Source organism: Gnatocerus cornutus, chromosome 5 (genome assembly GCF_029298725.1).
Source record: "Gnatocerus cornutus isolate USDA-ARS CGAHR chromosome 5, icGnaCorn1.1, whole genome shotgun sequence".
Taxonomy (NCBI): Eukaryota; Metazoa; Arthropoda; class Insecta; order Coleoptera; family Tenebrionidae; genus Gnatocerus; species Gnatocerus cornutus.
Window position 1 is genome coordinate 18,819,900 of NC_142237.1, and position 24,192 is coordinate 18,844,091.

Sequence of the window (24,192 nt, forward strand, 5' to 3'; positions counted from 1 at the left end):
GGTTTAGAGGACGGCATGATTGAACTGAATTCTTTATAAAAGACAGAATTAGAAACTGCAAATGAATTCATCAATCGCAGAATTATATTTATTTTTCGAACGTTCTTGCAAGTTTAAGTCAACAATTAGTGCAAGTACATATTTGTCACATCGATAATAGCCGTGCACAAACACAAAAAGTAACAGTATGATGACAATTCTACAAACAAAATTTTGAGAATTCGCAGAACCGAAACATATTTATCGTTTTAAAGTTTGCGTTAAAAATTAAGAAAGAGTTTTTGAACTCTCTGCCACTAAAAATTTGTGGAATTCGTTTTTTGACAGTGTCAATTTCATTGTCAATAATATACGAGGAGACCAAAAAGAACCGCAGAAATTTTATTCAGCCTTGCGCGGACAAACAGTAATAAAATTCCCTTGAGTTTACTCAAGCAAATTTCCTAGGTAACCCCCGTAAAACTCCACACGTTTTTTGTCAGTAAACCAGGAAGACCACGTCACGTGTGTTATGTTAAATTTAACGAGACGAAGGACTGTATAAATGCGACGATTTTCGCGAAGACTTCATTGATGATCAATGATGAGTGAGTGCAGTTTTTTCGTGTTTATTTTCTTGGTGTCTTTGACAGCCTCCAAACGCTTTCGTAAGTGAGACTACTGGTAGTGATTTTCTCTCCAATCAAAATTTTAGCCTCTTACATCGACCGCTGCCACCAAAGTGATCTTGATGTTAGTCTTTGCTACAAGAGAGCTTTTGATAGTGCCAAAAAACACTTCACTCGTGGCATCCCGGAGTTTAGTTTCCCTCCGCTCAACCCTCTGGTTCTTCCCCAAATTTCTTTAGACGATAGAAATAGTTTTAAGGCGACGTTCAACAACGTGAAAATTTACAATCTTGACTTGATGGAAGCGCAAAGCGTTGTATTCAATCTCCAGGATAACCAAGGCTTGATTAAAGTGCGTTTTCCAAAGTTACGCATAACTTCCGAGTACAACATCCAAGGAAAAATTCTCTTTCTTCAACTCAACGGAAATGGACCAGCTGATGGAAACTTGAGTAAGAGTTACCGTTGTTGCGTCAAATTGTGACAATAATTTCCAGCTGATGTTACCGCTGAGTTGACTCTAACAGCGGAAAGGTACAAACGGGGCAACAAACAGTATTTCAAATTTTCTTCTTTGGAAGTTGAAGAAAGCGTACGCGATGCGGTTTTTAGGTTTGAAGGACTTTTTAGAGATAATCCTGAGTTGACTGAGCAGACTAACAGAGTGGTTAATGAAAATATCCAGGAGATTTTGAAGGAGTTGAGGCCGGCGACGCATGTGGCGATTAGACAGACTGTTTTGGGGTTGATTGCGAGGATGTTTGAGAAGTTTTCGGTGGAGGAGCTGTTTCCGGAGTGATAGTTGTTTGTGTCGAATAACTTTAAGATTGTTGTAGATAATAAATAAATAATTAAGGAAACAAGTTATTACTGTTCTTGTCAGCGTCGATTAAATTTTAGAAGCTGGAAAGTGTTAAAATGTTTTTAGACGTTTATGACTGTCTTTAGCGAGCAGTATCCTGCAAATATATCCGATGTTACTACAAAATTTCACTGGAAAAAATATGGACGGTAGGCAACCAGAAATGCAGTCGTGAAGCTATTAAACGTTGTTTTCATTTTGGAAACATTGATTGAAAATCACTCTAAAATGACGTTTTCAAAACAGTTTTTGGTCAATGCCTCGTTTATTTATTAAGAAAACTCAACAAATCTTCACAACTTTTACGCAGAATATCACGCTGGATCCAAAAACTTGAGAATTTTCATTTTTCGTCAACAAATAACTGAGTTATGGTCGTTTGAATTTTTGGGTTGTCGCCAGAGGGCCAAATTTTTGAAGCATTTTTGAAACAATTCGTGCTCGATATCTCGGAAACGATTTCAGATATTGAGATGCGGGTTACGCCATCGTTTTTCTCGCGATTTTTTACATAAGAAATAGTTCATAAATTTTCCAAAAGTCGAAATTTGCACATTTTTGCAAAAATTTAGGACTAAAACTGTGCCAAACTTCTGATATCGACATCTCGCTTATTTTTTCGAGTAAACTTGAGTTATTATACATCAGTGTATGCAGAATTTTCCGCAGATTCCAAATCTGGGATTTAAATTCAGATCTGACAACAAATAACTGAGGTATCGCCGATCAAAGTTTCGGAAAGTTGATTTTCATTTTTCTTCATTTTTTGTAATTTTTAAAGTTAAATATCTCGGAAACCATTTGAGATATTGAGATGCGGTTTGCGCCATTCTTTTTCTCGGCTCATTTTACGTTAGAAAATGTTCTCAAAAGCCCAAAATTCGATAGTGAATTTTTCGCGAAAAAAAATTCCGACTCAATCGATGAAAATTTTTCAATTTTTTTAATATTGGTCATAACTCGTAGATTATTTGTCCGATTGATCTCCAATTTGGCCAGGAGATAGATTTAGAGCTCCTCTTTCGACTGATGTAAAATTCAAAGCTATTAAACGTCGTTTTCATTTTGAAAACATTGATTCAAATCAGCCTAAAATGACGTTTTCAAAACAGTTTTTGGCCATTGCCTCGTTTATTTATTAAGCAAACTCAACAAATTTGGGTCCCATTTTACGCAGAATATCACGCTGAATCCAAAAACATGAGAATTTTCAATTTTTGTCAACAAATAACTGAGTTATGGTCGTTTGAATTTTTGGGTTGTCGCCAGAGGCCCCAATTTTTGAAGGTTCGAAACAATTCGTGCTTGATAACTCGGAAACTATTTCAGATATTGAGATGCGGTTTACGCCATCGTTTTTCTCGCGATTTTTTACATAAGAAATAGTTCATAGATTTTTCAAAAGTCGAAATTTGCAAATTTTCGCAAAAATTCATGACTCAAACTGTGCCAAACTTCTGATATCGACATATCGCTTATTTTTTCGAGTAAACTTAAGTTATTATACATCAGTGTATGCAGAATTTTCCGTAGATTCGAAATCTGGGATTTAAATTCAAATCCGACAACAAATAACTGAGGTATGGTCGATCAAAGCATTGGGCATCTTTATGATCTGTCACATTTTACACAAACTTTACACAGAGTGATTTTTATGACCGTAGCCTAGAGGTGGCGAAATATGCCAATTTGTTATTGCTATTTTGCTAACTTAAAAAATTCCCTTAAACGGGCCGTGCGTTTTACCGGTGCGATTTTTTCTCCCTAGTCTTTACACACGGCTGTGCTTAAATATCTATATTAAAATAGGTGGATGCGCCGGGTCATGGTTAACATTTTGATGTAACTGAAACCTTATTAAAAGTACCAAAATTAAATCAATTTTTTTATTTTAATATGAAAAAGCAGTAATAATTTATTGACTAGTTCTAACAATACTTCATGAAATTTGCGTACTTTCAACTGCGAACTGGATACAGCTCGTCGAAAGGAACTCTAAACGTGGACTTTTTCTGAAAATCGTAAATAATTTCTTCGATGATTTTTTCCACGGCAGGTTTGACTTCTTCTATCAGTTCTTTCTGGTAGTCCTTGAATACTTTTTCCGCAGCTTTGGCTACAGTAAAAAATTTTAACATCTTCGTTCACTTAGAATACTATTATTTACCAAAAACTTCGTTTCCGTCGAAAAGTCCATCGTAATGATAATCCGTCACTTTCCCAACTTTAATAGAAATGATCGGCGCGACAAGCTCTAAATACCTAATTCCTCTTTTTTCAACTAGTTTCCCGTCTTGCTTCAAAATCCCACTGGAACTCGCTAAGAATCACCACTAAAAAACCGCTCGATTTGTATACTCACAGACGTTGAATTGCATGTTTCCTTTTCCTCCCAAAGGAATCGACAAAAGCTTTCCTGTAGCTTCATACTTCCCTTTCATGAAAATAGGTCCCAAGTGCAGGATGGAATCAAACTTTAAATTTTTGACGTCAAAACTAAAATCATGTCAGGTTCAATGTTACGGTTCTTTACTACAACAATTTCAAGGTTTTAACATAACAAGGAACTTACTCGAATTTCTCAAAGTCGTACCCATCAAAACCGAAAATATCCAAGTCCTTCAACATCATATTAAAACTAACGGAATCTCCTCCTTGTCGCAGGGAAATTTCCGGGACGTGGAACGGCGAAATCGGTGGTAAATTGAACTCGGGAATTCCTTCTTTTAGGAACGGTTTCATTAACCTTGCTGCTTCGACCATGCACTTATTTATTTTCGGATCGTCACGGTAACACCTCGGAAATTTTGATACTGAAAGGTCACGATTTGTTTTGTTTTTTTTTACAATTTTGCAACGTAATTAGTTGACTTAATTTAAGCAGGATATACACTTTTGGACTTACGCCATTTTTTTGGTGCAGCTTCAGTGATGTTAATGAATGCACAGGCGGTGAGACTTAAAATGGTGATTACTGATAAATTGCACATTTTGCTGCACTGTTAGAGGTTGAACGTTAAACTAAAAGGTCGACGAGGAATTTTTCTTTTATATGTTTTACTTGACTTTATGCCCTTGATTATAAACGAAAACCTTAAAAAAGTTGACAGACGGCAATGTATCTACCTGTAATTTAATACAAACAAATATAATTCCACTTAAAAATAGGCGTGGATGATAAAAACAATTTATGTTTAAACCGGTCCAGACTCTAGAAAAAACGGTTTAAAGCTATTGTAGATTTTTTTTTGATTCTTTGACGTAGGCTAGAATTCTCTAAGGTTTATCATTTGGTTTTATATTCTAGATTCTGTGGATTCGTAGAATTATCTAGAATTCCGTAGATTTTTGGAATTTTCTTAGAATTTTGTACTTTCGTTAGATTTTTGGATTCTTTAACTCAAATTTGCAATATTCGATCGAACTTCTAAGGTTTCCTCGAATTTTTGATATTTTTCTAGAAGTTTGTGACTAAATTCTGTGATTTTATCACATTTGGACACTCTAAAATTTTCGAGAAACTTAAAATTGAATTAATTCGTTTTTTTAAATCACAGGTGTTCTAGAAATCTGCAAGAATTATTGAATTTAATAGTCGCTTATATTAGAATGGGGTAAATATAAGAGCACGACAAATATAAAGATTTTCCCGATAGAATAACCCCGACTGATTAGTTGTTAATCAACGACAAATTTAATTAACTGAACGACAGAGGATGAACGATGAAAAAAGGTGAATGTCAGACATTAATAATAATTTTAGCGACAAAAAAATATGTGATGTTTTCTTTGATAGAATGGCTAAAATCGGCAACGAACAAACTTCACCTCACAACAAGGAAAAAAATTGACAGTCGTGCAATCTACTAAAAACGGCAAACTAATGTTTTCCAACTGTCGTACAAGATATTTTGAAAATTTGTTTGTCTGATTTTGAGTTTTTTTCTATCTCCTACGTTCGGTAGTTTGCTGGTTTTATTTTGTTGTGCTGCTATGGCTGTCGAGAAATAAAAATTTTTATCGTTAAAAAATTGTGTAGTCTACCATTGTTGCATCGTTGAAGTTATTAAACAACCAGGTAAAATCAATTAATTGCCTCGAGAATATCTTTATTGTCTTGATAAATATAACTTGCCGCCCGTTTTTTTTATTTTACTGGGAAATAAAATTTCACGTCGTTCAATCTTTTATTTTGTCGTTCTATATAAATAGTGTCTTGCAACTGATAATTTGGTCGATTTTTCAATTGTTCCCATCGTTAATTTCATTTTATCTGTCGTGCTGAAAAATGCCACCCTATTAGAATTATTTGCGTTTCATTAGAGTCTTTGAATAAATAGTTTGAATCTTTAAATTCTCTCGATTTTTTCTCAATTTTCTAGGTGTGTTAGTCTCTCGGATTATCTTTTTTTTCAGAAAGTTTATTGTGGATTCTATGAAATGGCTAAGATAAAATATTATAAAACTTCACAGGATTTTTCACAGTTTTTTTCCTATTTTTTTAGTGTTTTTTAGGGTATACACAGGGTCCGGCAACACTTGTGTCCACTCCCAAAATCGTCTTTAATTTTAAAGATAATATAGTTGCCATAGTTGCTCATAGTTGACAAAGCTCTAGAAGCCGGCGCAAAAATCTATTTTTATCACCTATAGTTTTGGCGTCGTGACGCCTTAAAAATGTATTTTCCAGCTAATTGTGAGGGTTTGTGAAATCAACCCCTAATTTGGTATTTTTTCAATATAAATGTGTTAAAAATATCTCAGTTGTCATTTTAGATTTAATGTAAATTGAATTCACTAATTGACGAAAAAATGCTGTTTTATCAAGTTAGTTTCCAATTTCATTACGTCAAAATTGGGAACTACGTTTACACCGGTCTGTCAACATCTTCTGTCACAAATGACATTTTGTCCTTTGGTTCGCTTTAGATTGTAACAAAAGTCTTACTTGATGAAATTGCCGTTTGTCGATGTTAATTACCAATTTCTAGTGTCCAGACGAGCAAATGCCCGAGTTAATCTAAATTGACCTTCATGCGAGAGAATGAAGTGACTTGTGAAATTTTGGTGTAAACGTAGTTTGTCATAATGTTTAAAACTAACAGCACAGTAAACAACACAATTTGCATTAAAAAATTCAAATATTTGTATCACAGTTATGTTGAAAAAAATTTAAATCCGCAAAAACTAAAAAATCGCTAAAAATTATACTTTTTAGGCGTCGCGACGCCAAACAAACCGAGATATAAAAACAAATTTTTGTGTCAGCTTCTGGAGCTGTGTTAACTTTGAGCGTATGCAAATTTTCAAAATTTTATCTTTAAAATTAAAGACGATTTTAGTGGTGGACACAAATGTTGCCGGGCCCTGTGGAATTTTTGAATTCCGGTTGTTCTTAAGAAGTTTTACAAGGTTTCAGCGGATCATAAAGAAACCAATCTAGTTCAAAAATTTAAAAATCGGTAATATAATAAAACTAACATGTTTAGGACGTCTCAAGGATAAATCGATGTAATTCAAGCCAAGACACATCACATCACACTGTTCTTGTATTTATTTACTTTTTTTAATTATACGCTATTATCTTAATCACTCAATGATTGTATGGAAAGTAAACACTTATTACTTATTACTCCTACATTACAATCGCGGATAACACCAGTAAAAAAATCAACAACTTCCTTTTTGTTTAATTTCCATTAACAAAGGTATTTTAGGATTAATTGTGTAAATATAAACTGTAAAACCTTCGTCAATGTAAACGCGTCACTACCTTGACTGAATTTTTTAAGTTCAGCTTGTAATTATTGGGTTAATTTTTGCAAGGGTAAGATCTTCAAGACAAACCTTGCAAAATCTAAGATTAGTGGCGCTTCAAATGAAAGTTGTTTGTTTTGATAATGAGAGATTTCCATGATTGAGTGGATTAAAACTGAACATCCTTCCAAGTGACGCAAGCAACATAATTATGCTAAATTAAAATACGATTTTGCCTAATCTGAATAATCAATTCTCTTCGATTTGATGCTGCAATATAAAGCCTCCAGTAATTACGTTCGATTTTCGATCATTTATTTATATCACTTTACAGGTGCGTGTCACAATCACCTTGACATTTACATAATTTAGGTCGTTTTTTACTATATTACTGGTGGATGTAAAAAGGGCTCTAGTCCACAGGATACAACTTATCGAACGGGACGTTGTCTTCAAGACCCCTCAGAAGCCACTGCTCGTAAATGTTAGTCACTGCTTGTTCTATCACAGGTTTCAAGTCTTCAAAGAGCTCGTTCACATTGTCGTTGATCACAGTATTAGTCACTTTATCTAGAAAAATCAAATTGTATTGGATAACAAGAAGACATAAACTTACTTAGTTGCTCATTCCCATCAAAAAGTCCATTGAGTTGCACTTTTGGCCCCCCAACTGAGATGGTACTATTCGTGGTGATAGGTCTGACGTACGTGACGCCTCTCTTCTTAAAAAACTCCACTTTTTGGTACGCAGTGATGTTAGTATTATCTTGAAAAAAATTTAAAGGATGCTCTTAATTTTTTTAGTTTTCTTACCAATGCTCGCCACAAACTTTCCTTTTCCTTCGATAGGCGCCAAAAGAATCTTTCCAGTTACCACATAATCCCCGGCTAATCTCAACGCATCGATGGTAGCTTTGCAGAACCACTGCAGCTCTGCAACGTCAAAACTACCCCCAGCGTGATATTTTCTTTCATTTGGTCAACTTACTCAAATTGCGAGAATTTGTAGGACCCCAATCCTCTCACCTCAATATTCTTCAGGAGAGCTTTGAAATTAAGGGCTTGGGTCCCTTGCTCCAGAGTGATTTCCGGGATAACATAGGGCTCGATTCCTGGGATTCCCAACTCTGGGACTCCTTTTATCAGGAACGGCTTCACGGTTTCTGTCGCCTTCAATAGACACTCGTTGAGTTTAGGGTCGTAGCGTTTACATCTCGGAAAATACGATGCTGGAATGCACAAGTTGCGCAATTTCTTACTTTAAATTGACATACTTACGCAGGTCTTTGGTTGCTGCATTCACGAATATGAAACACGCAGAATGAAGGAGAATGTTTACAAATAAAGGCATGATTTCAACGACGTACTGCACTGGTAAAGGTTAGATAAACAACTGCTGGGAAGCAAAGTTGGGAAATTTATATGTTCAGTGGGTTAAAACACCTTGACACTGGTTCGAAACGAAAGAGTGCTAATAAAAAGACTTTTGTTGTCTTGTTTTGATAAAATAATTATTAATGGTTAAAGTAGTTTGACTAGGAGTTATCGAAGTTGTCAGGAGTCCGACTCTATTTTGAACGAAACTGGTTTTTTGAGCTTATTAACATATTAAACCAAAAATTACAACGTTAACATTATTGCCTAGAAAATTTGGATACTATGATCAACTGGCGTGTTTTTAGAACATTAATTAAATAATAGGAATTTAAATGATCCACTTATTGAATTTGTCAGAACTTTCCGTTAAAAGCCATCAGAATTTAACGAATCCAGAATCGAATTTCTTAAGGGAAATACAAAATACCAGCATCTTAAAAACTCGTAAAATTACATAATTATTTCATGATTATTTCTTACTCCTAGTATTTATTTATTAAAAAAAAATCATCATATTTCCCGCAAAAATTAATATGTTATAGAACGATTTTTCTAAATGAATAATTCTTCATAATTCTTAGATTCTTCCAAGACATAACAATAACCTTGACATTTAAAGAAATTATTTTTAAGAATTCTTTTCATTTTCGTTTTTTTTAAGATTTATTTTTATGTTATAAATCACAGATATTTTCATAGATTCATAGATAAGGGCAATCCCCTTTTAATTTTTAACAATTTTAATTCAATTTAAAAAATTGTTGTTTTTTTAAAATTGTTTTAAATAAAAAATTAATGCATCTTTAAATTTCTTCATTTTTGACCCTGTTTCGATAACCAGAAAATATTCCTACATATTACGAAATTTAAATTTTTAATATGTATAAAGAACAAAACAACCTTTTACTCGCAGCTGTAGCTAAAATGTCATATTATAAATTATAATGCATCGAGAAATGCACTTTCTGCGGCGATATTGATATACAATGCTCGAATTGATTTGTCTTGACCCAGTTAAAAAAGAACTGGTTTTCAACACCCACTAAAATCTTAAATTGCATTTCATAAGTACAGTGTTGATTGGGGTATAACATAAAAAGACAACTAAATACAGTAAAAACATTTTATTTGTATACCTAAGAGTCTAAAAATCAAAGTAAAAAAACTAACTCTGCGTGGTAAAACTACAAAAAACTGCCACACTCCTCAGGTACAGATTATTCAGGAAGCCACTCTTTGGCAGGAACAGTGCTCAAAACTTGATCCAACACAACCCTGTAAAGTTCAGTGGCGGTTTCTACGAAAATTGGGTTAATGGCGTCCATGACACGACGAGGGTTGTCGTTGTAGAAATTTGCGATGAGATCGGCTAAAACAAATTCAATTAAGTAATTGCAAATTTGATTTGATTGTAGCGTGCTATTAATAAAGAAACCTTGGTTTGTTTGTAGTCGTCCCAACTGCGTAACTTATTGATGTCTTTTAATTAACACTTGTGTGTTGTGGCGATAAATTAAGTTAATTTTGGTTATTTAGAGAAAGTTTTACCTCCAAATTGCAGAGATGGATTTTCTGCAACCAACTTGACTTTGCCGTCACCGACTCTGATTTTCATGCTGAATTTGTCAACTTTGAAGTATTTGACTCCGTTTTTGTCGACGGTTTTGAGGTTGCCTTTGGCGTAGAGTTGGGTGTTAGCTGAAATATGTATTATTATCAGTTTTTCTAAAAGTAAGCGAAAACATGATCAGATTTTGTCGATGAAAATATGTATCTACATGTACTAAATGTGAACGACTTTTTCGTTGTCATGGATTTTTCTCTGAATTTCCATAATGTAAATCAGACGTTGAGCAGTGGCGTTCTTTTTGACTTTTCTCTAAACATTTTATTTTACCTATAAAACTACTACTAATCAGCAGCCACTGCTCTTGGTTTTTCGACTAAAGTTTAATGTTTAGCCGATTTTAACTAACTACTGTCATAAATTGTCATAAATGACGATTAGAAGTGCGCCTATGATTTAAAGTGAAAATTACGCTAGACAATTTTGCCGTACACATTTCGTTGTCGTCGATAGTATCATAATGAACGGAATAATTTAGAAGTAATTACAAACTCTAATGATACTGATATCATGAGTTTATAAAAATTCCAATATTGCTGAGATATATAGGGGAGAGGGGGGCATAGCGGGGTACCGGGGCATAGCGGGGCAACACTCCTGCTGCTCAAATCAAACGCCGTGAAAAAAGTCGAATAGCGCATTTTGATTGGTTGTCAGTTGACAGTTGACCATGTGTGTTTTATAAAACAAAGTGTGAAAACCTATATGTTTTATAAAACAAAATGTGAAATTCAGTGTTTGCGTTAAAAAATTAGAGAGCAAATTTTTTTCAAACCTAGTCATACAAATGTAGTGGCTAAATATGATGAGCCTGCGCATTTGTGTGCAATATGCATTGATGCCTAAGTAATTTTAAAACAGTTATTAAAAAATTTGATTTCCCCATAGGGTACCCCACTTTACCCCTATGCGCGGGGCAAATCCCATTTTTCAAAATAATGCTTACATGTCGTAAGTTTTTTATTGTAATCAAAAAAAGTACAACAAAAATCATCCGCAATACATTAGTCTATGATATTTAGTAAAAAAATTTTGTTAATTTCTATTATTTTAGAATGCGTGGCTAATTAATTGTTAAGTTCCCCACTATGCCCCCCTTTTCCCTACCTATGCAGTACAGAAAATAACAGATTTTGAATTTAGATTTTTTTTGCTTCTGAATTCTTTGATTTTTTTTTTAATTTATACGTTTTAGTGTATTCTAGATTTTTTTGGAAAGTTTCGGGAAATTTGTAAAATTTCCAGATAGTCCTGGAGAATAACGAGGGATTCTGTAAAGTCTCGGAAATTTCAGGGAGGTTTAGAGAATTGCAAAGAATCCAAGAATATCGTACAGAACTATAAAGAATTCTAATGCCAATAGAATTTAAAAAATTGATCGAAAAAAATTCTAAGAAAAAAATAAACACAGATTCTAAAAATACAAAACATAATACGAATACAAGAAAATCATTGAGCTCAAAAGAATCTTAAAATTAAAGACAATCTAAAAACGCTCAAGTAGATCAAAGATATCGTTTCGATTATACTCGTAAGATTAAGCTTTTTTTGAATGATTCAAGTTTTTTATAGAGCTTTTTGAAGAATTTTGAAGAGTTCCGAAAAGTTTGGGAAAAACTCAGAGAACTAAAGATAAACCTGAAGAATCACCAGCAATCTTGTAAATCTTGAGAAGCCCCGATAAAGTCCACTTCTTAAAACGTCTTAAAAGATCACAGGAAATTGAAAGAGAAATTGTAGGGAATTCAAAAAACTCAAAGAAATTTAGGTAAACTCTAGAAAATCAAAATTTGGTAGAATGCCGGAAAATTTTATAATTTTATAATTATAACCACTTAATTTATGAAGATGAATTGGGGGCTAACGTTATTTTAATACTTACTGAAGTTTCCATTGAAGTAGCCCTTGCTCCTCAAAGGGATAATCAGCAACTGCCCGTTAGCATCATAATCCATCTCCAAATTAGTCCACGGGAATGTCAACCTCATCTCAGCGGTGTAATTATTTGGATTAGCCCTAAAACCACTTCCTCTTAATTTCAAATTTCACTTTCACGTCCCATTAAACAATCGGAAATCATTGAGATTTCCGTGAAAGTAACTCAGATCAAAGTCAAAACCAGTTTATTGACCCGTTGCATTTCATCAAATTAAATTAGATGCTACATTGAACTTTCGTTGTGTAATTCATGACTATATTACGTATCTTACCTAATATCCTCAATTACGAAATTACTAGCGCCGAGAACTTTAACATTTTTCAAGACTGCGTTAATGCTGACCAGATCATTAACGGTTCTGTCTACTGTAACAAACGGCAATTCCAGAGGATCAATTGGAGGCATGTTCAATTCCGGGACTCCTTTGACCAGTTGAGGGACGGATTTCTCGAGGTTTTTTTGCAGACATTTTTCGTACTCAGGATCAGATTTGCGGCATACTAAATTCGATAGGCGATCGGCTGTGGAAGATTGCATAAGTAGAAAGCGGGGTGACTGAAGGAAATTTGAATGCGAGGTGCGAACGGGAGCTAATTTGAAAAATACGTACGCAAAACTTTGCCTTGGGTGACGAAGACTAGCACACTTAACACAACAAGATATTTCATGGTGGAAAATAATAATAAAACGTGGAATGAACTCCATTGCGCCTTTATAAAAAGGAAAAGTGCACCTCCCAACTTTTACCACCACCACGAAAGGCAACTTTTACTCAACGCGGCTAATCGTTTGCGTTGTTATCTCATCATTACAATAATTTTATGTCGTTTTTAATTATTCCCATTTGTTTAGTTTTCGAAATTTCTACAATAAAAAACCGGGAAACAAAGATTTTGTTTATCTCCGAACAAAGAATATCTCAATTTGGTTTGCTAATGTTGTCAAAATATTGTTGTGTAATTCCGTTAAGTAATTTAGCGTGTTCTAATTAAATTAGCGGAAATAACGAATTTGCTACCATTAACGATGAGGAACTTTTTAATCATTAATAATTTCTGTAGTTTCACAATGCAATGGTTAATTTCCCGATTTCATGATTTTTTTAAATTACGCTGATTGTTTTAAGTTATTGTGAAAATCGAATTACGACTTAATTTGGTGAGATTTTGTAACCATGCATGCTATGACAAATACCAAACACGCGCTTCAATCTCAGACATGACTTTGTCAATATTTATTTTTATCAATTGCTTGACAATAGCAGTATATAATTGCATGCATTTTTTCGCATAATGGAAGAACTTGTTGTCCTTGATCTTTTTATTGAATTCTTGTTTTTAAATTGTTAATCTTCAAGTTTGCCTTAAACCAGTTACATCTGTCTTTAATTATAATTACGCACCACTTATTGTGAGGTTGTTAATTAGAACGTTTATTGACGAGATTTTAAAGGATTAGCAAAAATATAAGAATAAATAACGGGAGACTCATTTTTAAGTTTAGTGGTTTCAATGTGATAATTGCGGTCAAGTTCTACATAAAAAAAAGTATAAAGCGTTAATAGTTCTAATAAATTTGATGATTCTTTAAAATTGCAATTTAATGAATTAATTTTTATTAATTCTTGTTTATAAATTGTCGTACTAAAAAGTTTCTTGTGAACGTTTCTGTAAGAAAAACTAAATTAATTGGTTGCCTATCCAACAAGAAGAAAATTATTGGTAAAACGAACAGGAAAATTTTAAAAACTGCAATTGTATATTTAGATTCTCCAAAAACAAATACTTTGAATTTTATGGATTTTATTATTTTATTGGAATTATCTAAATCTATTTAATCTGAATAAAACTGAATAGACATGCAGAAAATTAATAATTTACCTAAATTCAACTCAATTCTTGAAATCACATTTTTATTTCTTCTTAAACTAAATACAGCAGTCGCAATACAAGACTTAAATTAACTTAATTAAGTTGTTAATAAACCTATTTATGGAAACAGCTCATGATAAGTAAATTTCAGCGTTATTTTATTCGCGATATCAGTGAACTTTTCAGCCAACGAATTTTCCAAAACCGGCTTAATCTCATTGATAAAAACGTCACTATTATCATTGATGACATCATTTGTAGCTCTCCCCAAAATAGGATCATCTCTGAATAAGTTTCCTAGTCGTATCGTAGACGAACCAATATTCAATCTCAATCTCATTTTATCGAACTTCAAGTACTCTTCTCCGTCTTTCTTAATCCTGTTGCCTTTCAAAATGCAATCGAAGCTGTAATTAGCTGCAAAATTACGAATTAAAAGTGAAAAATCCGAATTAAATTAGAACGCACTGAAATTTCCCTCAATGGGTCCAACTCCTTTGTACTGCAAAAGCAGGATCTTCATATCAATATCGTAGTCTCCTTCGAAATGCAAATGCGGAATTCGCGCTTTGAAGGCGAATTTTGCTTTTCGGATATTCGGTCTGGAAGATAACTCGTCTAAATTTTAGTTTTAAAACGTTGGACTTACTTCAGTTCCAAAATTTCGAACGTTGAAGGTCCCCATACTCGGAGGTTGGTGATGTTTGCGTCGATTTTAGCAGACGAGGGGCCACTTCGCAGTTTTACTTCGTCGAGAGGGAGGGGTTCAATTGGGGGCACGCTGAGCTCGGGGATTCCGTCTTTTAGTTTCGGCCGGAGGAGGTTTACTGAGTTTATGATGCAAGTGGCGAGGTTGGGATCGGTAGATTTGCAGACTTTGATGTAGGGGGCTAAAAAATCAACCATCACCAGTTTTTTATTTGCCAATGTCAATAGAGCCATGCAATATTAGTATATTGAACAAACTGACTCATCATTTGAACACGTTTTTTTTACCTTCGAATTTCTAATTAACTTGTCATCAGCACTCGGTTGCAATTTAATAATAAAATTAATTTCTACTGATTATAAGGTCAGTCTGAGGTTGTTTAACATGACCAGAAAATGTTACAAAGTAGTTTACATGGGTACCTAAAAACTAAGGTCGTCGAAAATTGGTTCTAATTAAATTTGCAGATAATAGAGCTCACGTCAAGTTTTTTTGCAAATTAGGTACGCTTATCTAAAGTTTTAGTGATTTTATAATTTGGGGTTTGGTAAAGACGTAATGAGTATGCAGCATTACGCTTCCGGTTAATTTGTATTTACACATTTTTTGTTTTGTTTACAAATAAATAGTTGCTCACCAAGTTATGTCTCTGTCGTTATTTTTACACTGAAACTTGCAGTACCATTATAAATATGAAATATATTTTAGGCTGGTTTTGAAGTAAGACTTCTTTTTTCTGTACAAAGAAGGCGATTTAATTAATTCTTTCTGCACCGAAATTGCAACACAATGGCTTCTACACTGAAGGTTGCTATTGATATGCACAAAGTATACATAACGTACTTGAGAAATGAAATTACAGAATCGCCAATTTCCGAGTGATGTACAATGTACATGCAGAAACAACGCAATAACAATAAACAGGTGTCCTAAAGGCCACTGAATCGACTTACCTTTGTCATCACGAAGAAAAAGATAAAAATAAAGAATAAAAAACAGATAACCGTAAAAGCACAGAGTGAAAAATGAATATTGACGCATTTTGCAGGACGTTTTATAAATGACAAAGTGTCTCATAAATAAATAAGATTGTAACCTTGAGCCCCTTATTATAATAATTTAATTATTTTCTTAGTTTTATGCAGAAATTTTAACAGAGAAACGTTGAGATTACGCAATTGGATTTAAGTAAGTCGTGGAAAAGTTTACCGGTACGGAAAAATTTGGAATTTCGCGACGGACAATATCAATTTATTGACATTTCTGTTGTTAAAAGATTCAGGTTATCACTTTCACCCGCTCGACTAGTTTCAATAAAATTTTGTAGCAAGAAATCCCATTTTAGGATTTGATACGTAATTCAGACAAACCTCAAATTAAATTAATTATAATTGAACTTACGTAAAGCAGCCGATGTGAAGTACACTGCTCCCAACACTATAAACAAATAACTCAATTCCATTTTTCTGTTTGAATTAATCACTGCTTAAAAGTTGGTTGCAAATAAGTGTCTGACTTCAAAAGCCAAAAGTTTTATAGGGGAACTTAAAGTCCTTGGACTGGAAAAGCAGTTGTAGCAATATCAAATGATTAAATTTAATATTACTACCATAAAGGAAGTGTCTTTGGCGATGAATACGAAATGGTTTATTGTTTCAATACTTGGACGCTTTAAACATTATCTTAAGGGAGACAGAGTGGGGAATTGACCAGTACCGGTTTCCCGTAGATTTAAAAAATAATGTAATTTTAATGAGACCAACAGTGATGTTTAGTCTAGAAAGGTGCTAAAACTGCCATAATACCCACAAAGTAAGACACAAGGACAATATTACAATGGAGATAATTCAAAAAATGTCACTGAAAAAGGAAAATGAAGAATCACTGTTTGCAACGTCAAACCCACGATTTAATCGCGAGCTGACATTGACATATCATTAAAAGTCTGGTCCTACTTGTTTTGAATTCAACTTTTTTTACCTGGAAGTTAGGACTAAAATTGGTGAAAATAGAGCAAGTGTTGCTTATTTTGATAAACATCACACTATGGAAGGTCGGTCACTTTTTTTTCTCTATTTCGCACGCGGAATCAGTTTGCTTCACAAGCCAAAATAATTAATAAAGCATGGAATTTTTACAATTATAGTCAGAATTTTATAACTTTGGTTTAACTCCGCCTACCTTTTGGGCCAATTGAATTTAAGCTGGAAGTCTGATTTACTCTGCAACATTTTGATAGTTCGTTGATATTTTCCAGAAGCCAGGGTCGAAATGTCTACACATTAGAAGACGAAACAAGATCAAAATCGACGAAGGATTCACGATTAATGAAATTCCCGCAAAACTGCAAATCTTCTTGACAAGTGTGACACTAGAGTTGTTAAATTTTTGATTATGTTGTGTAAAGGAGGCTAGCCATTCCTTAATTCGACAAATTCAAATCGTCATTTGTCAATGTGGGAGGGGTTAAAAACTAAAGTTACAAAATTCCGACTATAATTAATATTTTTTTTGCAAATTATACACTGCGCGGCAAAAAAATGATCCACACCAACTAACAAGACTTTGTTTTGGTAAAGCATTTGTAAGACAAACCGAAAACGCAAATTAAACTTTTACAGCAGGATTCTTCACCTTTCTGTAACTGATTTAACACAAATGCGGTAATAAATCGCTAAAGAAGACGTCAGAAATTTGATTGGCTGTATGTCACGAAGAATACTGACTTTTATTAGTATTTGAAGAGATAAAACACTCTGTCAAGGCCAACTGTAAAACTCGAGTTAAAATTCTCAGCAATCTTCAATTTTGTTTTTTGTAATTTTTTGCAACTTTTTTTAGAAAAAAATTGATTTCAAATTGTCAGAATTGCTTTAATAAGTATGTATTAGAGACTAGTTTGGAAAAAATAACTAAATTAATTAAAAAAAATTACAAATTTTGCGTAAATTTTCCGATGCAGTGTATGATTTTATGAAGACTAGAGACAAAAAGTGTGAAGGGCAATAGGAGATAAATAAATTTTGATAATAATCAACATCGAAAATATACTCGCTTTATTGTTAGTCATTATCCAGTTTGGTGATTCATCAAACTGGAAACTGAAAATGACCCAATTAATAGGCGATAAAAGTAATTTTTCTTGTTGGAAAAACCCCTAAAATTACTAGTCTGATGAAATCTTAATGGACATTTCCTGTTCAGATTAATCAGTGACCGCACGCATTTAAAATTTGAAATGAAGGAAGAAAAAAAAGTGCAGCAAAGATGTAAATATTATGTGACCTCCATCTCAGGATGGAGTATTTGCATATCTAAGACTTATTGCAGTATGAGTATGCAATCTATTTTAAATTTTAGTTGAAAGTATTTTGGGTTGTCTAACAGTGAAGAAACGCGCTAACAAAATGCGATCAGGAAAGCAAACAAAAAATTACTCAAGCTATTTTTTTTTAGCTTTGCTACAATTAATAGGTAGAAATTTTAATTTAATTATTTTAGGAAATTAGAAAAAAAATTGGGGTATATGTAAAAAATTAATTATTTACATTTCCCTGATTTTTATTTTGGCTATTTGATACCTATTAAAATCTTCTGGGAGCTTTTTGAGCTTTCTTGGTTTTTGAATGGTTTGCCTACTTTTAACGTAAAATGTTTATTATTTGTGCCTATTTAAAAATTCTAAAGCAGAATATTTTATTTAAAATCCACTTTTTCTGCGCAACAAAATGGGGAATCTAATTGTAATCAGATTAAATCCTAATAAACAATTCATTCATTGGCTGGAATTGTCTTTATTAAAGTAGTTTTTATAACACAAAACGCTGGCAAACAATCAACTCGGATCGGCTATAATAACCATTTAAAACTGTTGTTTATTGGATATATTTGTAAGCTAATAATTACTAATTTAGTCACGCATAAAATGAATAATTTCCATGGATGTTGAAAACGAAAAACAGGCAAAACAATCAAAATTGTTTTCCATGTTTTGGTGGCTTTGAAAATTCTTTGATTTTCTATGGATTTTGTATTTTTTATATTATCTAGTTAACATTTTTTCTATATTTTTTAATGATGCCTAAACTATTTTATGAATTAATTTGAAATAACATTGAAATTTAAGTTTTATTTTTTACTAATGTCTTAATAACTTTGAATTCTAAAAATATCTCAAATTATGAATTCTCTATACAATCAAAATTTAATTTGAAGGTTCGAAAGAGCAAAACACTTGTGGTCACCCTCAATCACCTTGTGGTCTTTAATTTTAGAGATAAACTTTTAGAGAAAATCCTGGAATTATAGAGAATTTAAAAACTTAAAACAATCCAACTGAATCTTGACAGTTCTAAAGAATTTTTAAAATATTTCAAAGACAACATTTTTCTCAGATTCTGTGTCTTCTAATTCGTCGAATTCTTTGTTCTTTAGCACTTTTAGATTCTTTAGATATTTATTACAGTTATATTCTTTAAATGCTTTTTTATGTTTTCTTAGAATTATATCATGTAAATATATTAACTTCTCAGATACTTCTGAAAATCCGATATTCTGAAAAAACGAAAATTTGACGTTCTGGTGACAGAATAATTAATAATTTTGAAGTTATGAATTGAGATTGTGGGAAAACGCATTTATCGTAAAATCTGCTCTTTATTAGACTGAAAAAATATATAAAAAACAAGAAAATTAATTCTTGATCTGTAGCAACTTTTTATTCAATCATTAATTTGTACCTACATAATTATCCAGATTTACGACTTTAATGTAGAACCTTAGCCAGCTTCTGTTGACTATGACTTCTATTCTTGACACAGATCAAATTTGCAGTGTTACAAATAAATCAATTATTTTAATTAATTACAAAAAATAACCATACCATACCATATAAACAACGACACAAGTTGTTTTCTGCACGTTTCTACAGTAATGGAAAATTTGAGTCAATTTTTCATAGAGACGTTCTAAACATAACTAATCAATTCTTAGTAGTGTTCAGTTTCAACCTACGTCAATACAACAATATTTTACGATTCTTGCAAATTTTCTTTTATTCCGACTTTCATTTTAAGGTGAACATCATCTCAAGTTGTTGACATTGAGATGATTTTTATTCGGGAAAATTGTTTGTGTCGTGTTAAAAGTTGCATGACCACAAACAAACTTGCTTCGAATTCTATTTATCTCATCTTTTACGGGTTTTCCACTTCGGTGGTAAGGTTACGTAAAACGTTTTTAGCAAATCAAAGATCATAGTATTTAATCACACTTAATTTCTATACCTATAGCTATAGGTGTATTATTTGGGAAAATAAATCAGTTGTTAGTTTTATTAATTACAAATTACATGTCTTAAAGACAACGAAGATAGGAAAGATTTCTAGAGTTTAAGGTCGAAATGGATGAAGCTCTTTTATTATTATTGATACGTTGACGTCAGAGGGGAGATGGTATATAATACAGAAGTCTCCCATTCCACAATCATTGTACTTAAGCAACTGGTTAATACTCATTATGTTCTTGCAATATTTCCTGTTTTTGTGTGTGGTGGGGTTTGGTATCACAAGGGAGATCCGTAAGTATGCTTAATTAATTACTAATTAGGGTAATTGCGCTTTGCGAATGTGCTAATTATTCAAAAACACACTGCAGGTTAGATTTTAATTACAATTAATTTGGTTATTTTTGCTACTTTGACCTTCACACGACAAAAAATAAGGAATTAGTCTTTGGGATGCGCGAATTTAACAATTATAACTCGATGAATTGTAAAAGCCTTGACGGATAATAATCGTTTAGTTTATTTTTATTTATAATGGAATTTTGTGTAGTTTTTTCAGAATATTTCAAGCTGTTTTTCAAATGACGCTATAATTGACGAAAATACAAATTTTTAGTTTTTTGTAAAAATGGTGGATGCGCCACAGTTTTTGTAATTTTGTACGATGAGTTTAATTTAGTCAAGTGTGAGATGATTAAATAACATGAAAATAATTAGGATGGACATTTCTTTAATACCATTTCAAATCTCAGCTGCAAATGTCAAAGTTTCCAAAATTCTCAAAAATGTATTAACTCTTACAATAAAACGCATTTTTTTAATCAGATTTTTAATTTCTCTACTCAAAATTTATTTAATAATTAATTACTATACAGAGTCCAGCAACACATGTGTCTGCCCTTGAAATTGTCTTTAATTTTAAAGATAAAATTTTGAAAATTTGAATACGTTTATAGTTGAGTTGCTGAAGCAAAAATTTGTGTTTCATTAGCGATAGTTTTGGCGTCGTGACGCCTTAAAAATGTAATTTTTAGCTAATTGATTGTGGAATGTACCCTTAATTTAATTTTTTTAATATAAATGTATTAAAAATATATCAGTTGTCATTTTAGATTTAATGCAAATTGTATTTAAAATTTGAGAAAAAAATGCTGTTTTATCAAGTCAGTTTCCAATTTCATTATGTCAAAATTGCGAACTACGTTTACACCCATCTGTCAACATTTTGTGTCACAATTGACATCTATCCTTTGGCTCGCTTTAGATTGTAACAAAAGTCTTACTTGGTGAAATTGTCGCTTTGTCGATGTTAATTAACAATAAGTGCAACTTGCCCGTGTCAATCAAAATTAACCTTTATAAGAAGAATGAAATTTTGGTGTAAACGTAGTTTGCCACTGCGCTGTCATAATTTTGCAAACTAACTTGATAAAACAGCGTTTTTTTCGCAGATTTTAAACACAATTTGCATTAGATTTAAAATAAAAACTCAGATATTTGTATGACAGTTATGTTGAAAAAAAATTGAATTCGCGAATATTTCCGCAAAAACTTAAAAATCGCTAAAAATTATACTTCTTAGGCGTCGCGACGCCAACCAAACCGTGATAAAAAACGAATGTTTGCGTCAGCTTCTAGAGCCGTTTGCAAATTTCTAAAATTTTAGATTTAAAATTAAAGACTATTTTAGGGGTGGATTTAGTGTTGCCGGACCCTGTATAGATAGAGCTCATTACTAATAGTACACTCATTAAAAAGTTAAGTTGGCAGCAGCGTTTGCGTTTTGCGTTTTTTATCTAGTACTAACGAATTAATTTGTCCTCTCTATAATCGATTAGGAAATGTTTACAATTTAATTCAATTGCCTTGACGAGTAATTATTTGGTTAATTTTTATTTATAATGGAATTATGTGGTTAATACTTTTTTCACCGAACTAGTTTTACATTTGAAGGTCGTCGACTTGAGCTGAAAATTATACAAGAGGAATTACCTAAAATTTTTCGTCGTATTTACATCACAAATAAATAGAGGAAGTTAAACGATTTATTTAAAAAAATGTCAAAACTTTAGATGGAGCTCCAAATCAAAATCATATTAATTTAATATTGTTTAAATGTTCAAAACCGGACCATCATTGGAAAAATGAAAGTTGTACAATTAGTGATGCGCCGAATTTTTATTATTTTTTTGAAGAATTTTTTATTATGCTAAAAACATTACAAAAATATTATAGCAAAATCAGCTAGCCTCAGTTAAAAATCGGATGATTTTGAAATTGCAAAACCTACCAAAGCTGTCAAAATAAAATTTAAAATTTGAAAAATTGCTCAAAATACATAAGTAGTATAAACGGGTGTCTAAATAAAAATCTGGTTAAGAGCGTAATGCCACCAGCTTTTGTTTTTTTCCGTATGTCGGTTCCAAACTCATCGGCTGTCAACACGTTGTCACACATTATAGGTTATTTCTCCATAATCTTTCAAAAAAACATTTTGTTACAATCAACAGTAAAGTATGACCAAACATCATTGAGTTTGCGTCCATTTCTAAAATAGCTTTCAACCATAAGGGCTTTTTGTTCACAAGAGAACACCATTTTTGAACAATAATAAACACGTTCAACGAATGACGGCTGTCAAAACTGATTTAGGAGAAGACATGGAAAAAAACAAAAGCTGGTGGCATTACATTCTTGACCAGATTTTTATTTAGACACTCGTCAAAGTACATAAGAGACACAAATTAATTTTAAAATTTGCTATGATTTGATGACATTTTCAATTAATAAAAAACGCAGTTTTTGAAAAGATTAGAAAAAAAAATAGAGGATGCGCATTGCAGCATTGTTCCTTCAGAATTACGTAAATTGAATACATTTAATTCGATTAGCAGGAATACTGCATCAATACATGACTAACTCATTGACACATATCCATACATGAATAATTGCATTGCGTTGTTGCATTAGTCTCTACCCAGTAATTAGAAAAATGCCATTTCATTAATCACCGGACATTTTTTCTAAGGTCACCCTGTATAAATTATAAAGGTGATTACGGACAGAGATGCACCTCTGAGTTAATATTTGATTTATCAACACTTCAAGGAAACAGAAAATACGTGTGTTTGCATTAAAGCAGAGTGGGATAGGTTAGGATACGAAGGTCACTTTCAATGAGATTTATGTAATCTTTTTAGCTAATTACATCCATGTCTGCAAGCGCTCGGATCCTAGAGTAGCACGCTGCATAAGAGAATCCGTGGAATTCCTGCGACCGCATCTCAAATCCGGGATTCCTGAACTCGATGTCCCGTCTCTGGAGCCCTTGCATATTGACGAGATCACCATTTTTAGGGGTGAACCACCAACTAATTTCAAGGCTCTGTTGAGGAATGTCCAAGTGCACGGTGCCAGCGACTTCCAAATAACCAAACTAAAGTAAATTCTGTTCGTGGTGGTGCGTCGAGCTAATTTTTCTTCCAGAGTCAATGTGGACAAACACACGTACCGCGTCGGAGTGAAATTCCCCAAAATGAGATTCGACGGGGACTACGACATCGACGCCAGACTGGTCGTCCCCATCAAGGGGACAGGCAAATTTGCCGCCGACATCAGTAAGTGTTGGAAAAACCGCGCGGCGCGTCATTATCCAGTTTTTTGCAGCTGATGTAGATGGTCAAGGAGTCTTGAAGGCCGAGCTTACCAACCAAAACGGACACCGTGAAATTAGATTTACTTCCTTTGATTTCGCGATTAAAGTTGGTGATTATAAAATACACCTTGATAATCTTTTTAATGGAGACGAAGTTCTGAGTACGAAATTTAGACGCAAATTATTATAATTTTGTTAAAAACGCTAATTTTAGGTAAGGCGGTGACTGATGTCCTCCACGAAAACAAGGCGGAGCTGATTCAACGTGCTCTGCCTTTTATACAGAGTAAAACGTCAGAAATTCTACTTGAAGCTGCTAATAAAATTACTGTCGGGTTGGATTACGATCAAGTTTTCCCGGAAAAATGAAAGAGCTGAGGAGGAATGTTCTGTGATTTGATGGATAACTTTTACATTGTACTATGTATGATACATTCGTGAAAATAGACCCTTTTTTTTAGATTATGACTTCCGATTTTACTTTTGTAGTGTGAATTTTTCGT

General features: G+C 32.9%; 6 protein-coding genes across 8 annotated transcripts; 2 read left to right on the top strand and 4 right to left on the bottom strand.

Annotated features, from left to right (window-relative positions):
- The first annotated feature begins 565 nt into the window (after positions 1-565).
- Positions 566-1,407, top strand: LOC148175425 (circadian clock-controlled protein daywake-like). Its single transcript, XM_088036495.1, has 3 exons — positions 566-647; positions 695-1,060; positions 1,106-1,407. Exons 1-3 carry the CDS (start codon positions 581-583, stop codon positions 1,405-1,407), a joined length of 735 nt encoding a protein of 244 aa, XP_087892621.1. The 5' UTR covers positions 566-580.
- Positions 1,408-3,427: 2,020 nt separating this feature from the next.
- On the bottom strand, positions 3,428-6,506 carry LOC148175426 (uncharacterized). Its single transcript, XM_088036983.1, has 16 exons — positions 6,501-6,506; positions 6,452-6,457; positions 6,059-6,084; positions 5,784-5,935; positions 5,366-5,467; positions 5,179-5,298; positions 5,101-5,137; positions 5,026-5,040; positions 4,871-4,974; positions 4,671-4,681; positions 4,532-4,596; positions 4,376-4,464; positions 4,043-4,283; positions 3,833-3,966; positions 3,638-3,790; positions 3,428-3,586 (listed from the first exon to the last, which is right to left on the bottom strand). The coding sequence occupies exons 1-16, from the start codon at positions 6,504-6,506 to the stop codon at positions 3,429-3,431; spliced, it is 1,419 nt and encodes a 472-aa protein (XP_087893109.1). The 3' UTR covers position 3,428.
- A 1,014-nt stretch (positions 6,507-7,520) lies between these two features.
- Positions 7,521-8,680, bottom strand: LOC148175427 (uncharacterized). Its single transcript, XM_088036487.1, has 5 exons — positions 8,506-8,680; positions 8,216-8,456; positions 8,041-8,174; positions 7,844-7,993; positions 7,521-7,797 (listed from the first exon to the last, which is right to left on the bottom strand). Exons 1-5 carry the CDS (start codon positions 8,576-8,578, stop codon positions 7,640-7,642), a joined length of 756 nt encoding a protein of 251 aa, XP_087892613.1. The 5' UTR covers positions 8,579-8,680; the 3' UTR covers positions 7,521-7,639.
- Positions 8,681-9,713: 1,033 nt separating this feature from the next.
- Positions 9,714-12,870, bottom strand: LOC148175428 (uncharacterized). Its single transcript, XM_088036490.1, has 5 exons — positions 12,781-12,870; positions 12,442-12,691; positions 12,114-12,247; positions 10,153-10,302; positions 9,714-9,973 (listed from the first exon to the last, which is right to left on the bottom strand). Exons 1-5 carry the CDS (start codon positions 12,836-12,838, stop codon positions 9,822-9,824), a joined length of 744 nt encoding a protein of 247 aa, XP_087892616.1. The 5' UTR covers positions 12,839-12,870; the 3' UTR covers positions 9,714-9,821.
- Positions 12,871-14,065: 1,195 nt separating this feature from the next.
- On the bottom strand, positions 14,066-16,456 carry LOC148175429 (protein takeout-like). Of its 3 annotated transcripts, XM_088036483.1 has the most exons (5): positions 16,360-16,456; positions 16,152-16,309; positions 14,691-14,931; positions 14,510-14,643; positions 14,066-14,458 (listed from the first exon to the last, which is right to left on the bottom strand). In XM_088036483.1, the coding sequence occupies exons 2-5, from the start codon at positions 16,210-16,212 to the stop codon at positions 14,160-14,162; spliced, it is 735 nt and encodes a 244-aa protein (XP_087892609.1). In that variant the 5' UTR covers positions 16,213-16,309; positions 16,360-16,456; the 3' UTR covers positions 14,066-14,159. The 3 variants fall into 3 exon arrangements, with proteins under 3 accessions (XP_087892609.1, XP_087892606.1, XP_087892605.1); XM_088036480.1 differs by having other exon boundaries at positions 16,152-16,445; XM_088036479.1 differs by lacking the exons at positions 16,152-16,309; positions 16,360-16,456 and adding an exon at positions 15,704-15,815.
- Positions 16,457-20,207: 3,751 nt separating this feature from the next.
- LOC148175430 (putative beta-carotene-binding protein) lies at positions 20,208-24,157 on the top strand. Its single transcript, XM_088036492.1, has 5 exons — positions 20,208-20,328; positions 23,235-23,475; positions 23,521-23,651; positions 23,701-23,850; positions 23,904-24,157. The coding sequence occupies exons 1-5, from the start codon at positions 20,268-20,270 to the stop codon at positions 24,056-24,058; spliced, it is 738 nt and encodes a 245-aa protein (XP_087892618.1). The 5' UTR covers positions 20,208-20,267; the 3' UTR covers positions 24,059-24,157.
- The last annotated feature ends 35 nt before the right edge of the window (positions 24,158-24,192 follow it).

Excerpts from the sequence above, each read along its gene's own strand:
- LOC148175429 (XM_088036479.1), bottom strand. The coding sequence starts at position 15,791 with ATGCGTCAATATTCATTTTTCACTCTGTGCTTTTACGGTTATCTGTTT. Across the intron at positions 14,932-15,703 it reads TTTTCTTCGTGATGACAAAG|CCCCCTACATCAAAGTCTGC; the intron begins GTAAGTCGATTC and ends TTGATTTTTTAG. Across the intron at positions 14,644-14,690 it reads TTCGAAATTTTGGAACTGAA|ACCGAATATCCGAAAAGCAA; the intron begins GTAAGTCCAACG and ends GTTATCTTCCAG.
- LOC148175430 (XM_088036492.1), top strand. The coding sequence starts at position 20,268 with ATGTTCTTGCAATATTTCCTGTTTTTGTGTGTGGTGGGGTTTGGTATC. Across the intron at positions 20,329-23,234 it reads TGGTATCACAAGGGAGATCC|CTAATTACATCCATGTCTGC; the intron begins GTAAGTATGCTT and ends TAATCTTTTTAG. Across the intron at positions 23,476-23,520 it reads TTCCAAATAACCAAACTAAA|AGTCAATGTGGACAAACACA; the intron begins GTAAATTCTGTT and ends TTTTTCTTCCAG.
- LOC148175426 (XM_088036983.1), bottom strand. Across the intron at positions 4,284-4,375 it reads AGCTGCACCAAAAAAATGGC|TATCAAAATTTCCGAGGTGT; the intron begins GTAAGTCCAAAA and ends GTGACCTTTCAG. Across the intron at positions 3,587-3,637 it reads CGACGGAAACGAAGTTTTTG|CCAAAGCTGCGGAAAAAGTA; the intron begins GTAAATAATAGT and ends TTTTTACTGTAG.
- LOC148175428 (XM_088036490.1), bottom strand. The coding sequence starts at position 12,838 with ATGAAATATCTTGTTGTGTTAAGTGTGCTAGTCTTCGTCACCCAAGGC. Across the intron at positions 12,248-12,441 it reads TTCGTAATTGAGGATATTAG|GGCTAATCCAAATAATTACA; the intron begins GTAAGATACGTA and ends AAGTGGTTTTAG. Across the intron at positions 9,974-10,152 it reads TCCATCTCTGCAATTTGGAG|CCGATCTCATCGCAAATTTC; the intron begins GTAAAACTTTCT and ends AATTTGTTTTAG.
- LOC148175425 (XM_088036495.1), top strand. The coding sequence starts at position 581 with ATGATGAGTGAGTGCAGTTTTTTCGTGTTTATTTTCTTGGTGTCTTTG. Across the intron at positions 648-694 it reads GACAGCCTCCAAACGCTTTC|CCTCTTACATCGACCGCTGC; the intron begins GTAAGTGAGACT and ends TCAAAATTTTAG. Across the intron at positions 1,061-1,105 it reads ACCAGCTGATGGAAACTTGA|CTGATGTTACCGCTGAGTTG; the intron begins GTAAGAGTTACC and ends AATAATTTCCAG.
- LOC148175427 (XM_088036487.1), bottom strand. The coding sequence starts at position 8,578 with ATGCCTTTATTTGTAAACATTCTCCTTCATTCTGCGTGTTTCATATTC. Across the intron at positions 8,457-8,505 it reads TGCAGCAACCAAAGACCTGC|CATCGTATTTTCCGAGATGT; the intron begins GTAAGTATGTCA and ends TGTGCATTCCAG. Across the intron at positions 8,175-8,215 it reads TACAAATTCTCGCAATTTGA|TTTTGACGTTGCAGAGCTGC; the intron begins GTAAGTTGACCA and ends CGCTGGGGGTAG.